This window comes from Ornithorhynchus anatinus, chromosome 10 (assembly GCF_004115215.2).
Source record: "Ornithorhynchus anatinus isolate Pmale09 chromosome 10, mOrnAna1.pri.v4, whole genome shotgun sequence".
Taxonomy (NCBI): Eukaryota; Metazoa; Chordata; class Mammalia; order Monotremata; family Ornithorhynchidae; genus Ornithorhynchus; species Ornithorhynchus anatinus.
Genome location: NC_041737.1, coordinates 31397196 through 31412651, shown reverse-complemented (window position 1 = coordinate 31412651; position 15456 = coordinate 31397196). Strand labels below are relative to the sequence as shown.

Genomic DNA, 15456 nt, shown 5'->3' with positions numbered 1-15456 from the left:
AGTAAGGTAACTGAGGCAGAGAGAAGTTAAGTGACTTTACCAAGGTCACATAGCAGACCAGTGGCGAAGCTGGGGTTAGAACCAGGTCATTTGGACTCCCAGGCTCATGCTCTTTCCACCAGACCATTACTACTTCTAGTCAGTCAGTAATATTTATTTAGTGCTTACTGTGCGCAGGACATTGTACTAAGCACTTGGGAGAGTACAATATATCGACATACATCAACATTCCCTGCCCATAACCAGTTTACGGACTAGAGGGGGAACTACATTCTACACTCTACAGGTCTAAAGCCTAGATTGGAAGCTCATTGTGGGCAGGGAAAATGTATACCAGCTCCGTTTTATTATACTCTCCCAAGTGCTAAGTAGAGTGCTCTGCACACAATAAGTACTCAATAAATACGGCTGATTGATTGATTGATCTTCTGAGAAGCAGAAGCAGCATGGTCTAATGGAATGAGCAAGGGCCTGCGAATCAGAGGACCTGGCTTCTAAACCCAGCTCTGCCACTTGTGAGCTGTGTGACCTTGGGCAAGTCACTTGTCTATGGTTTCCTCATCTGTAAAAATGAGGATTAAATCTTACTCCCTCCTACTTAGACTGTGCACCCCATGTGGGACAAGGACTGTGTCCATATTAATAACCTTGTATCTACCCCAGTGCTTAGAACAGTCTTTGCCCATTTTAAGTGCTGAGTAAGTACCACAGTCATTATTATTATTCTGAAGTATCTGAAGTATTCACAGCTGCTTGGATGCTCAGAGCCATCAATTCATCTTTCCAGTCTAACGTTAAATGGTTAGCTTTGCCCTGGAATGGTCGAAGCACCTCACTGGCCGGCTAACTGACAGTTCCCCGTCACGCTATAATCCAGAAGGCTGAACCCCGATACCACAAAGACTCCCCCCGCTCCCCCTGTAATGCCGATTTTCCCGAACAGCAGGGTGCTGGCTTCCTTGGAAACAACAAGCACCCCAAATACCCAGATACCGTTGACTGCCAAGCCGATCGACAGTGTGAAAGCAGTGTACTGTACCTCAAAAACCATGTGAATCTGGGGAGTAAGTTTGATTCTTTCACTGTTGGCCAAGCAAAGCATCTTATTGTCATCCAAGACTGTGTTCATATTTTCGATCCATAGGGCATCCACCGGCCCATCGCTGATAATCCACTTATGATCTTCTGAAGTGTCGTTTACAGCTGCTCGGACGCTCAGAGCCATTAAGCCATCTTTCCATTCCAACGTTAAATGGTTAACCTCACCATATAACTCGCCCATGGTGATGGATTTCGGATTGAGAATATAAGTCTTAACGGGTTGGTAGAAGGGATTTGGTTCTTTCAACTTGTGCAAAATTCCCAGAGACTCTGCCAGAATTCGGTAAACTGTCGTCTTGCCGCTTCCCGTCGGCCCGACGAGCATCACTCCATGTCTCACCAGCATCGTTTCGTAGAACTGTATCACTTTCCGAACCATGGTGGGCTGGGGTTGTAGTTTCTGTCCCGTCATGACGTTGATGATCGTCGACTGCAAAATGCCGTAATTGTGTTCTGGAATCGTGACTCCGGGGAAGAGATCAGAAATGATCCCACTAACAGAAATCAAAATCGAATTAACTGGGAACCTTGAGTTTTCTTCCAATTAGACTGAAAATCATTTTGAATCTGATTTTTCTTCATAGGCAGTGGTGAGGTACAACACTGAGGAAATCCTTAAACACTTCTCCCAGGGATGAGGTGGGAGCCATTTTACCGGAGCACTCCCACCCATGTGAGTTCCTTTGATAACCAAGGGGAATGGGGAGTGGGAACAAAGGGAATGGAGAATACCCTGGAAGTGCTGAGAACGAAATGAGGAGTCAGTTGCCATGCCATGTGGTTTTTATGCACTTTTTTCCGAGACTAGCTGGGCTTGGAACTAGTAGTAGTTGTAATAGTATTGCTTACTGTGTGAACAGCACTATACTCAATCAGTCGTATTTATTGAATGCTTACTTTGTGCGGAACATTGTACTAAGTGCGTGGGAGAGTCCAGTACAAGAGATTTGATAGCTACCATCCCTGTCCACAAGGAGCTTAATGGGAAGGAATACACAAGTGGGAATTAGGCATGGCCCCGTCCCATCTCCAGGGCACAATGGGAAGAACAGAGCCCGATGTTAATTAAAAAAAATAAATAAAAAAAGACTTATCCAGTCTAAGGAAATTCCCCAAAGACAAACCTATGCTTTTCCAAAAGAATTCTCTGAAGAGATTTCACAGCTATTCTGGGAATGCATTTTCATGGTTAATAAAACTCATGAAAAAGTTCTACCCAAGGCCTGATTTTAAACCCTTTGGCTGTATATTAGCTCTTTCCTTCTTTTCTATTCTCAGAGGAGATGGAACACTTCCTTTCATCGTTTCCCATGTAATGGTTCTCTCAGAACATATCATTTTTAAAAATAACCATACGTAGAAATAAAATAATAGATAATGAAGCTTTAGATTCAGTTGTCAACACAACTTTTTCCACTGTGATGCTTTCCTGTAGAGTCATAAACATGGACTCTAATTTTTACATCTCGGTTCTTGGTAAAATTACAATTGAATGTAGGATTACTTGGGTTTTGTTGCTCTAGATAACTCCAGGAAAGGTCAGTTGTTATTCAGAAAATTACCTGAACAAAAGAGCATCATCTGAAAGAAACTTTGGTAAATTGGAATCGCGTAAAGCTCTTATCAACACCACTTCTTCATTCAGGTGAGGGGTTTCTCTCTTCAGTGACCTATATTTAAAAGATCCACATTGCAAAGTAGTCAAAAAATGCATTTCTCCTCCCTGGCCACACAGGGATTTGAAAATGAGGTCTAGGGACAAGTTGGTCTTGACCTTTGGGTGGGCCAGATCAGAGCATCAGCATATCCATACTTCCTTGGCCCCGAGCAAGAGCTTGGGCATCAAAAGACCTGAGTTCAAATCCTTACTCTCCTGCTTGCCTGTTGGGTGTCCTGGCAAGTCCACTGCTCTTCGCCTCAGTTTCCTCATCCATAAAAAGATAATTCAATATCCGTTCTCCCTCCTGCTTAGACTGGGAGCTCTATGTGGGAAAGGGACTGTGTCGGACCTGATAACCTTGCATCTACCCCAGGGCTGAGCACAGTGCTTGGCACATAATTAACGCTTAACTATCATTAGTATCATTATTATTATTATATGCTAATTTCCTACAGACAGCAAGCAGGCTGTCCTTGGAAGAGAGAAAAGTCCCACAAATGCTCCTAGAGAGTTGCAGTGTTGTAAAAGTCATTATTTATGTCACTGCATCCCCCCAGTAGTTAGCTCTTCTGCTGGTTTGAGGGGGAACATGAGAGAAGGGTCATTTGGCCTTTTATGGGGGAAAGAGCCCACTTTGTGCAGCTGGGGTTCCAGCACTACAACTGAGGAAAGGTCAAGAGGAATGAAGAAAAATGACCCCATCATCCTCTTCTCCACCATTACCCCAACTTCAGTCCTCAGTTGAATGGCATCTCCAGGTATGGGAGAAAGAATAATAGTAATATCTTGAAATTGTGTGACAGAGTATATTTACGAGACTTATCATTTTATCTTTCCAACATTGCTGAGAAGGCACAGGTGTGATCATTTCCATTTTACAAGTGAGGAAATGGAATTTGCATTTGCTCAAAGTCATACAGCAGGACAGTGGCAGAGGTGAGATTTATTTTTTAATGATATTTGTTAGACATGTACTAAGTGCCAGGCACTGTATTAAGCCCCGTGGTAGATACATGATAAGCAGATTGGATACAGTCCGTGTCCCACATGGGGCTCACAGTCTTAACCCTCTTTGGGGTAACTAAGGCACAGAGAAGCTAACTGACTTGCCCAAGGTCACATAATCGAGGAGTGGCAGAGCTGGGATTAGAACCTCAGTCCTTCTGAATTCCAGGCCAGTGCTCTATCCACTAGGCCATGTTGCTTCTCTCTGTGACATCATCAGCCAGAGGCCTGAGATCTACATCTAGAAATGGCATTATTTTGAAATAGACGGCATATCTACTGGAGGCAATTTCTGAATGGAAATTCCACATTCTTGCCCATACCCAGTTAATTTAAAAGATATAATCAATCAATCAGTCAATGGTTTTTTTGGAGCCCTTATTGTGTGCTGAGCACTATACTGAGCGCTTGGGCTAGTATGATGCAACAGAACTGGTAGACACAATTCCTGATTGTAAGGAGCCTAAAGGCTAGTTGGGAAGACAAGACTTCCACCCCACCCACACAGGGCTTAGGCTTAAAGAACCGTTCATGTGTAGAGCACTGTACTAAGCACTCCTCCAAAATCCATCCCAAACTTCTAAGACATAAACTCATTGTGGGTAGGGAAAGTGACTTCCAACTCTTTGGCACTGTTCTCACAAGCGTTTACTACAGTGCTCTGCCCGCGGTCAGAGCTCAATAAATACCATTGATTGATTGATTATATCTTTTAAATCAGCTGGGTATTGGCAAGGATTTGGAATTTCCTCTCAAACACTACCTGAAGGTGGCATGCAGTCTATTTCAAAGTAATGCCTTTTCTAGTTGTCCCTTGGGGACCCTGGTTCTCTGGCTGATGATGTAACAGTGATGTAACAGTGAAACTTGTCTAAACTTTTCCAAAGATGACTTTCTTTGGGAATCGTGGTTGACGGTTGAAAGGAGGCTCTACTGGTACTTCTTGAATGGAAATAATATTAATAATAACAATAATAAGAGTATTGTATGCCAAACATTGTACTCAATCCTGGGGTACATACAAGATAAAGAGAAGTAGCATGGCCTAGAGGAAACATCGTAGGCCTGGAAATCAGAGGACCTGAGTTCTAATCTTGGCTCCACCACTTGTCTGCTTGAACAAATCACTTCACTTCTCTGTGCCTCAGTTGCATCAGAGACCCAGATTCAATGCCTGTTCTCCTTCCTACTTCCTACTGAGCCCCATCAGATCTGATTACCTTGTATCTACACTGCACAGTAGAGTGTGCATCTACACTTGACACAGTGTAAGTGGTTAACAAATACCATTATTACTATAAACAAATAATAATAAGAAGAAAATCAAGTCCCACATGAGGCTCACAGAATAAATAGGAGGGAGAACAGGTATTGAATCCCTATTTCGCCCATGAAGAAAATTAGGCACAGAGACGTTAAATACTTGCCCAAGGTCACACAGCAAACAAGTGGCAGAACTGGGATTAGAAACCAGGTCTTTTGACTCCTAGGCCTGTGCTTTTTCCACTAGGCCATGCTGCTTCCCAAGAAAGAAATAAACTTAGGGGGAGATGACAGTTAATGAAGAACATTCAGGTGATAAAGATTCGTTTTCAAATCATTTCATGTTTCAAACAATTGTTTAAGGAAAACAAAGATAACAGTAACGGGAGAAGCAGCATAGCGTAGTGGATAGAGCATGGGCCTGGGAGTCGAAGGTTATGGGTTCTAATCCCGCTCTGTCATTTGTCTGCTGTTTGACCTTGGGCAAGTCATTTCCCTTCTCTGGGCCTCAGTTACCTCATCTGGAAAATGGGGATTAAGACCGTGAACCCCACGAGGGACATCCTGACTACCTTGTATCTACCCCAGTGCTTAGAACAGTGCTTGGCACATAATAAGTGCTTAACAAATATCATAATAATAATTATTATTTAGTATCAGTGTGATGGTTCAAATATTAATGATTTAATGCAAAGGTTTTTTAATTTCTTACCCAGCCATGACCAATACAGATTTAACTGCCCTCATGCCAAAGTCATAGTGATCTTGCTGAGAAAGTTGCTCACTGCAAAGTTTATACATTTGAGTCATTTTCCTTGCTAGAATTTTACTGGATTCAAATCCTTCTGAATATAAAATGACCTAAAATATACAACAATTGAAGAAGTTTTTACTATTGTGCTGAAAACCGAAGCAAAATAATATTTGATGGTATCTCAAAAATGACTGTTACATTTAGGAGAGCTAAAGAGCAACCAAGTCTTGTATATCAATGAGTCATATTTATTGAGTGCTTTCTGTATGCAGAGAACTTTACTAAGCACTTGGGAGAGTACAGTATAACAACAGAATGGATACATTCCCTGCCTACAATGAGTTTACAGTTTAGAGGGAGATGCAGAAGGGAGTGGAAGAAAAAGAAAAGAGGGGATTAGTCAGGGAAGGCCTCTTGAAGGAGCTGTGCCTTCAGTAAGGCTTTGAAGGCAGGGAGAGTGAATGTCTCTTGGCTATGAATGCATGCCAGGCCAGAGGCAGGACATGGGCGAGATAAACAAGATCGAGGTACAGTGGGTAGGTTGGTGTTAGAAGAGCCAAGTCTGTAGGGTGAGTTGCAGTAAGAGAACAAGGAAGTGAGGTAGGAGCGGGCAAGGTAATTGAGTACTTTAAAGCCCATGGTAAGTAAGGAGCTTCTGTTTCTGTGGAGGTGGATGAACAACCACTGGAGGTTCTTGAGGAGTGGGGAAATATGGACTGAACATTTTTGTAGAAAAATGAGCTGGGCAGCAGAGGGAAGTATGGATTGGACTGGGGAGAGTCAGGGAGCTCAGCAGGGAGGCTGAGCAAGGTGGGATAGGATAAGTGTTTGGATTAGTATAGAAGCAATTTGGATGAGAGGAAAGGGCAGATTTTAGCAATGTGAAGATTGAACCGACCGGAAGATTTTTTGACAGACTGAAATTGTGGTTTGAATGAGAGGGAGGAGTGAAGGATAATGCCAAGACTATTATTAGAATCCAGAGGAGTCAAGGATAATTGTGAGATAGGAAGGATGGTGGTGTTGTCTACAGTAATGGGAAAGTCAGAAGAAGGGCAGGATTTGGGTGGGAAGAGGAGGAGTTCTGTTTTTGACATGTTAAGTTTGAGGTGACAGCAGGGCATCTGAGTAGAGATGTCTTGAAGGCAGGAGGAGTTGCAAAACTGTAGAGAGGGAAAGAGATCAGAGCTGGGAATTTAGATTTGGGAATCATTTGCACAGAGGTGGCAGTTGAAGCCATGGGAGTGAATGAGTTCTCCAAGAGAGTGGGTGTAGATGGAGAATAGAAGGGGACTCATTACTGAATCTTGAGGAATAACCACAGTTAGGGGGTGGGAGGCAGATGAGGAGCCCACGAAAGAGACAGAGAATGAGTGGCCAGAGAGATAGGAGAACCAGGAGAGGACAGAGTTCGTGAAGGCATGGATGGATAATGCTTTCAGGAGAAGGGGTTGGGCGACAGCATTGAAGACAGCTGAGAGATGAGAAGAATTAGGATGGAATAGAGGCCCCTGGATTTTCCAAGAAAGAGATCATTTGTAACCTTTGAGAGGGCAGTTTTGGTGAAGGGGATGGGACCCAGATTGGAGGGGCCAAGGAAACAATTGGAGGAGATGAACTGGAAACAGCGGGTATAGGAGTTTGGAAAGGAATGGTAAGAGGGAGATGGGGTGATAACTGGAGGGAGCTGTGGGGTCAAGGGAGGGATTTTTTTTAGGATATTGGAGACCTGGGCATGATTGCAAGCAGTGTGGAAGAAGTCAATGGAGAGCAAACAGTCGAAGGTGGCAGTTTGAGAGAAGGCGGGAGATCTCCTCTGAGATACTGCTGGGAAAGAGGGGAGAATCAGAGAAGGGGCAGGAGGGTGGGGGGACTGGGGAGGAGTAGGGGAAATTTTAGGGAAGTTATATCTGATAGTTTCTATTTCCTCAATACAGTAGTGGCCAGGTCATTAGGGGCAATAAATGGGGGAGGTGGGGGAATGGCGGTTTGAGGAGGGAGTTAAACATCTGAAACAATTGGTGAGGGCAATGGGCAGAGGGGCAATAAAGATGTCATTAAAGATGGAAAAATAATATTTCCAGGCAAAGGAGAGGGCAGGGTTAAAGGATGTAAGGATAACTTTGAAGTGGACGAGGCTGTCCTGATATCTAGATTTTCACCAGCAGCGATAGGCAGTTCATGCACAAGAAAGAAGGAGGCAGATTGGGGAGGTGACCAGGGCTGTGGGTTAGTGATACAAGATGAACAAAGGGATGGGGGAGCAAATGAGATGAGCTCAGTAAGGAGGATGGTGTTGAGAGCATCAATCCGGTCATCAAGGGAAGGTAGTTTGGGTTTGGAGGCTAAATAGGACATGATGAGTTGAAAAAATTGGATGGGGTCAATCGACCAGAGGTCTCCGTGGGGGAACAGCACAGATTTGCAGGGAGGAGGTGTGTGAGAGAGGTATCAGATAGAGGGATTTCAGAGTTGGTGAGGGAAGAGACTATGCAGTGGCTACAGAGGTCTCCGTGGGGGAACAGCACAGATTTGCAGGGAGGAGGTGTGTGAGAGAGGTATCAGATAGAGGGATTTCAGAGTTGGTGAGGGAAGAGACTATGCAGTGGCTAGAGATGATGAGGTTGAGTGTATGTTCAAGTTGGTGAGTGGGTAAGCTGGGGTGGAGCAGAAGATCAGTGGAGTTGAGGAGTAATAGAAAACGGGCAGTAGAAGGGTCATCAGAATAGCCCCAAGGATCAATTTCGGGATGGAAAAAGAGAGAAGTAATGTGAGAAATGGATCAAGATGGCTAAGAAGGTTTGTGGTAGGGCCTGGGGAGCAGTGGATGACTATTATTAGAATCCACGGTTGGTGGTAGAGGCAGAAGATGTGCGCTTCGAAGGAAGGGAAAGAAAGGGATGGGGGAGGTGGAATGGTGAGAAAGTGGTATTGGGGAGTGAGAAGGAAGCCAACACCTCCTTCTTTACCACTGAGTCGGGGGGAGTGGATGAAGATATTTTAAAAGTAAAGAAATCAATTGTGGAGTACAAGAGGAAGTGAAAGGAGCATAAAAATCAAAAGGCTGGAAGAGATCAAGTAAAAGGAATCTTAAAACGTCAGTCAAAAATCAAAGGGAATCCTTGTTAAAAAAAAGCTGGTGGACCTCTTTCAAGAGGTTAGTTAAATTTTGTGATGAATTGGCTCACAAAACACAACAATCGCAATACTTAAATATTAACTTAACCATCCATCCAACCAATGTTGCTAAACACTTAACAACCACACATTTCTCCTCATCTTCCATTTCTAGTTACAAACCAACAAGTTCAAAGGATATCGAATTCCCCTAACCCTGCCTGACAGTGAGCCAGGTGGATTCACAACAGGGGGAGGATAGATTTTTGCTCTGGAGGAATCAAGATACATGTTGAAATTCGGCTGGTTTTTATGGGAAACTCACCTCCGCAATCAAGGCATAATTTGGAACCATCATTGCAAATGGCCTAAATAAAGCTTTTAGATTATCGGGCAATTCGGTCCGTCCAGCATAACCAGGGTTCATTGTGATGAATGCCACACAGGTCATAACCAACTTGATTTCACGCCCCTCAAACATAAATCGGGAGAGCTGTTTAAAAGAAACAGAATTTTAATATTGTCACGTCCCTCCCTCTGCCCCACAGGATTTATGTACATAGCCGTAAGTTTTTTCTTTATATTAAGAACTGAAAAACAGCATAAGGAATCATTTGCTCATCATAGGATAAATCCCTACTCTAGCATCACCAATTCCTTTCACTGATGAGCATCTCCTGAGCCTGCTACTTTAAGAAACTAAACTCCAGAAAAATTCCCTGTCTTAAAACACCCCATTCACCTCTTAACCTGAAAGGGACACAAACCTTACCTTTGCAGCCTTGGCATTTCTAATTGTAATAAGTTGCTGGGCAATAACAGACAAAACCTCTATGTCAATTCTGTTAAATTCATCAAAACAGCACCAGGCTCCTGACTGTGCCAAACCACTGAAGAAACGTCCCATCATCTGAAACCAAAGGACCAAAGTTGAATATTTCAGGCTGGGGAGATCATTAAAACTGCGTACCACGCTGCGCGATGTGTGCACACTGTACCTTATAATCCAAACCGTCAGAACAATTAAAGACCACACACTGGATGGCGAGGGCTTTGGCCAGATCTTTGGTTGTCTCGGTTTTGCCGGTGCCTGCGGGCCCAGCTGGGGCTCCACCCAAGTCAAGCTGCAATGCTCCCATAAGACAGAGGTAGCAACGATCCTAATAAGGAGACATATTACTACTAGTATCATCGACGAGCACTTCTATTTGTCACCAAATGAATATTTCTATGTATTTCTTTTCTTTGTTATTAGGGGAAGAAAGCCATTTCCTATTAAAGATTTGATAAGAGTGGCAATACCCAGCCAAATTTACCAGTTGGAATAAAAATTGTATTACTCCCAAGAAAATCTGAAAAGGAAAAGAAACTTTTTATGGTATTTGTTAAGCACTTCCTATGTTAAAAGCTGGGGAAGGTACAAATTGGTTAGGTTGGACCCAGTCCCTGTCCCACATGGGGCTCACGGTCTGAGTAGGAGGGAGAACAGGTATTTTATTCCCATTTTACAGTTGAGGAAACTAAGGCACAGAGAAGTGATGTGACTTGCCCAAGGCCACACAGCAACAATCGGAAGAGCCGGAATTAGAACTCAGGTCCTCTGACTCCCAGCCCGTACTCTTTCCACTAGGCCACCATACAGGTAAAGAATAGGATTTATTTTCTATACATTTCTCTGAATTATTAAATGATGATTCTGGCTCTATCTAGCTCTTTCTTTATGTTAAATGCTGAGACAGAAAGGTATAAGATCAGACAGAGTCGCGGTCCCACATGTGACTCACAATCTATCTCATCCCCATTATTTTGATGAGGAAATTAAGGCACAGAGAGATTAGGTATCTGGCCTACGGTCAACCTTCTAGGCCAGCGGTGGAGCAAGGGCATGAACTGGGTCTTCTCACGTTCCGTCACGTTCAGTCTTATGCTCTTTCCACAGTTACATCTTATGGTCTTCTCCCTTTGAAGATGGCATTACTATTCTTCAAAGAGCAAATGTCTTTGGAAATATGGGCATAAAACAAAAAATAACTTACGGTGAGAGGAGTAATCACTAATCTTGGGCATGCACCCAAATATTCGTAGCCATAGGTATACTGGGATAAAGCCATTCTAGCAATACAATTATCCAGTTCCAGATCCCAATAATAGCGTAGTTGTCTTTGCCATTCAAAGCAGTCAATGGTATCCACCTAATAATACAAATGATACACATTTATTCTAATATCTTCTTTGAAAGTGGCTCATTCGGAAGGGATTTTTACCCAAGAAGCAATATTACCTTTCCTCCAACGAGGTCACTGACAATGTCTCGAGCATGAACATCGATGGTAATCAAAGCAGTAATGATATTTCTGTGTAATGTAGGAAGAACACCTCGAACTAATGTGGCCAATGCGTTTAACCTCTGCAAAAAAGGGAAGCATCTGTTTAAATCAGTTGCACAATTAAAAATGCCTGGCTAGGATCATTTCTTCCCTACTCCGCTTGAATGTTCATCCCCACTTCTGTTAAGCCCTACCCATCGGGAGTTTGGCCTCTAAACAACTTTTATCTCCAGAAAAGGTGGCTGTACTAAGCACTGGGATGGATACAAGCAAATGGGGTTGGACACAGTCCCTCCCATAAGGGACTCCCAGTCTTAATTCCCATTTTACAGATGAGGTAACCGAAATACAGAGAAGTTAAGTGCCTTGCCGAAGATCACACAGCAGACAAGTGGCGGCATCGGGAATAGAACTCAGGTTCTTCTGGCTCCCAGGGCCGGGTTCTATCCACTAGGTCACGCTGCTTCTCTAACCAGGCTCCAGTTAGTTAAAGTGAGGAACAGAGTTCAAGGTTGTCATATCTCATGTGATGTATTGATACCGTGTGTCACACTGGGGTTTTGCAAAATCCATCAGTTCCAGGCACACACGGTTTTTAAACAAAACTCGCCTCCCAGACAACCCCAGGCCTCTGTGGCATTCTTTCTTTCTTTCTTTCTTTCTTTCTTTCTTTCTTTCTTTCTTTCTTTCTTTCTTTCTTTCTTTCTTTCTTTCTTTCTTTCTTTCTTTCTTTCTTTCTTTCTTTCTTTCTTTCTTTCTTTCTTTCTTTCTTATTTGTTGAGCACTTACTGTGCGCAAAGCTAAGGGCTTGGGAGATAACAATGTAATAATAAAACAAGCACATTCCCTGCCCTCAATGATTGCACAGCAGAGATACAGGAGACAAAAAAATCCATGAAAACACACGTACATAAAAAATAAAAATTGGAACAGTTTCAATTCCTAATGGAGGTCAGAAGTCTCCCTCATTCTGTTGAAGTATTACGAAGTTCTGAAAGAATGGACGTATACACTGTTCCCTTTTTAAAGGGAAAATTGCTACAATAATAATGGTAAAATAATCTTCATTTTCAGATGTGGTAACTGAGGCACAGAGAAGTTAAGTGACTTGCCCAAGGTCACAGAGCAGACAAGAGGTGGAGGTAGGATTAGAACCCAGGTCCTTCTGACTCCTAGGCCTGTGTGCTATCCACTAGGTCATGCTGCTTCTCACATCTACCCTGTAACCTATCGCCATGACTGTTACATACTTTATTTCCTTTAAAACTCACCTCAAAGTTTACTTTTTCAAATCGTTCCAAGGCTTGTAAATGATCATGATTCTCTCCTTCTAAACAATTAGTCATATCCTGGCACCACATGATCTGAGAAACGGTCAGCACAACCTATACGAAGATAGTTCTTTCAGCCCCGAATACATGCCTCAAAAGCGGCACCGACATATACAGGAATGAAAAAGAAAAGGAATTACTTGAGAAGGATGGCCAGCCGTTACCCACTCTATCCTTGGTTTATACTGATAATCAGCAATAGCCATTTTACTCAAACGTCTCAGAGATATGAACATTGCTTCTTCTACTTTACCAAGCCAGTCTTCTACGTTGCCTCTTGCTTTAAGTCCTTTCCCCAAGCTAACCTACGAGATAATTGTTATGGTAACTGTGAAATAACATATGCGGAAAGCTTAAAAAAGAAAAAAAAACAGTTTAAGTTTGCAGCTCATTCCACTGTTGTGCAGAAATATATTCGGGTACATAAACCTTAGTGATTTCATTTCCATTTTCCCCCTCCTGAAAAAAATATACACATCTTAAAATTTGAGTAATGATAGGAATGAAGCTTCTCTTACCTTTTCTCCCTCGGGTGACAGCATTGCTAATATGTCATTGGTAAAAACCTTTTCAGGTTCTCCCTCAATGGCAGGAATTCCTTTTGCATCAGAAGGAACCAAAAGGGCAAATTCTAACTTAGCAATTGCATCAAAACATTTTCTTAAATGAGGTTGAACAGCTTGTGGATTGCGTGTTTGGGCTAAAATCTCCAGGAGCTCATCATTCGATAAGAAGTAAAATCTGTAGTTTATAAAAACATAGAAAACATTCTGAAAAGGCACCATGGCCAGGTTAAGTAGATGGAACAATTCCATCTTCAGTTATATAAACTGCATTCATTCATTCATTCAATCAGTCATATTTATTGAGTCCTTACTATGTGCAGAGCACTGTACTAAGCGGTTGGAAAGTACAATTCGGCAACAAATAGAGACAACCCCTACCCAGCAACGGGGTCACAGTCTGTATGCCTAGGAAACAAAAATATTGACCCACATTTCAATACAAATTTATTTACTTCAGTATTGCTCGCCAACTAAAACTATAAGGAGAGGTGCTCGGTACTTTCTGCTTCAAGGGGGCAAGTATTTGCTTTACAGTCCTTAATTTCTTTATACAAAAATATATGTAAATATATATATAGTGGTATTTGTTAAGTGCTTTCTATGTAATAATAATAATAATGTTGGTATTTGTTAAGCGCTTACTATGTGCAGAGCACTGTTCTAAGCGCTGGGGTAAACACAGGGGAAGCAGGTTGTCCCACGTGGGGCTCACAGTCTTCATCCCCATTTTACAGATGAGGAAACTGAGGCACAGAGAAGTTAAGTGACTTGCCCACAGTCACACAGCTGACAAGTGGCAGAGCTGGGATTCGAACTCATGAGCCCTGACTCCAAAGCCCATGCTCTTTCCACTGCGCCACGCTGCTTCTATGTGACAAGCACTGTTTTATGCACTGGGATATATACAAGTTAATCAGGTCAGACATGGTCTCTGTCCTGCATGGAATTCACAGTCGAAGTAGGAGGGAGGACAGTTGAGGAAACTGAGGCCCAGAGTAGTTAAGTAACTTGCACAAAGTCACGCATAAGACAACTGACACATATGGGATTAGGACCCATATCCTCTTACTCCTGGGCCCAAGCTCTTTCCACTAGGCTACGTTGCTTATTATTCTGAGTTAAGACTGAGAGGGTTTGCCTGTTTCTTGGCCACCAACTGCATCTTTATACTAACCAACTGTCACGTAGAATGTGCTGTTGCCCAGAGCAGGCCTGGGCAAGAGAGCATGGATGGGTCAGAGGAATCCATTATAACTACTGACAAAACAATTCAAGGAAAATCTGAATGATACTTAATGAGCACTTCCCATGTACAGAGCACTCTTAGAGAAGCAGTGTGGCTCAGTGGCAAGAGCCTGGGCTTGGGAGTCAGAGGTCATGGCTTCTAATCCCGGCTCCGCCGCTTGCCAGCTGTGTGACTTTGGGCAGGTCACTTAACTTCTCTGTGCCTCAGTTGCCTCATCTGTAAAATGGGGATTAAAAACTGTGAACCTCACGTGGGACAACCTGATCACCTTGTATCCCCCAGCGCTTAGAACAGTGCTTTGCACATAGTAAGCGCTTAACAAATACTACCATTTTTTTTTATTATTTTCCCAAGCAGGAGGGTATAAAACCAGAGTTGATAGTCACGTTCCCTTCCCACAAGGAGCATACAGTCTAGAGAAGGACACTGACATTAATATAAATGAGTAAATTATGGATATGTTCTTAAAGGCTGTGGGGATGAGGGTGGGGTGAATATCAAGTGATTTCAAAATCAAGTGATAGTGGGTTAGCCTATACCTCTATTGAGTTTCACTCTGGCCTTTAAAGCCTCACTTGCACCATAAGCTTAGCTCTAAATATGTCAAACTATTCGGGTTTCAAGTTCTAGTAATAATAATAATAATAATAATGTTGGTATTTGTTAAGCGCTTACTATGTGCAGAGCACTGTTCTAAGCGCTGGGGGAGACACGGGGGAATCAGGTTGTCCCAGATGGGGCTCACAGTCTTAATCCCCAGTTTACAGATGGGGTAACTGAGGCCCAGAGAAGTTAAGTGACTTGCCCACAGTCACACAGCTGACAAGTGGCAGAGCCGGGATTCGAACTCATGACCTCTGACTCCAAAGCCCATGCTCTTTCCACTGAGCCACGCTGCTTCTCATACTTCTCATGCTTCTCATACTTCTCATAGTATCATACTGTGATCCTGCCGCCGACTGCTTTCCCACTCCCTCCCCCTCCATATTACACAGACCACCACCCTCTCCACCTTCAAAGCATTATTAAGGTCACATTTCCTCTAAGAGGCCTTCCTGGATTAATTGTTCTTTTCTCTGGCTCTCT

The 15456-nt window shown here is 43.0% G+C and overlaps 1 protein-coding gene across 2 annotated transcripts in view; it reads right to left on the bottom strand.

The window, feature by feature from the left end:
• Positions 1-15456, bottom strand: part of DNAH6 (dynein axonemal heavy chain 6) — a 204081-nt gene that overhangs the window by 121567 nt on the left and 67058 nt on the right. For both annotated transcript variants that reach the window (XR_003762480.2, XM_029073942.2), the window contains exons 24-34: positions 13077-13299; positions 12699-12863; positions 12499-12612; positions 11182-11307; positions 10937-11092; positions 9899-10060; positions 9673-9810; positions 9226-9393; positions 5742-5890; positions 2664-2771; positions 1040-1595 (exon numbers count right to left, since the gene is read on the bottom strand). Coding sequence is in view for 1 of the 2 variants with exons in the window: in XM_029073942.2 (XP_028929775.1) it covers positions 1040-1595; positions 2664-2771; positions 5742-5890; positions 9226-9393; positions 9673-9810; positions 9899-10060; positions 10937-11092; positions 11182-11307; positions 12499-12612; positions 12699-12863; positions 13077-13299 (2065 nt within the window). In the remaining variant the exon portion in view is untranslated. The remainder of the gene's footprint in view (positions 1-1039; positions 1596-2663; positions 2772-5741; positions 5891-9225; positions 9394-9672; positions 9811-9898; positions 10061-10936; positions 11093-11181; positions 11308-12498; positions 12613-12698; positions 12864-13076; positions 13300-15456) is intronic.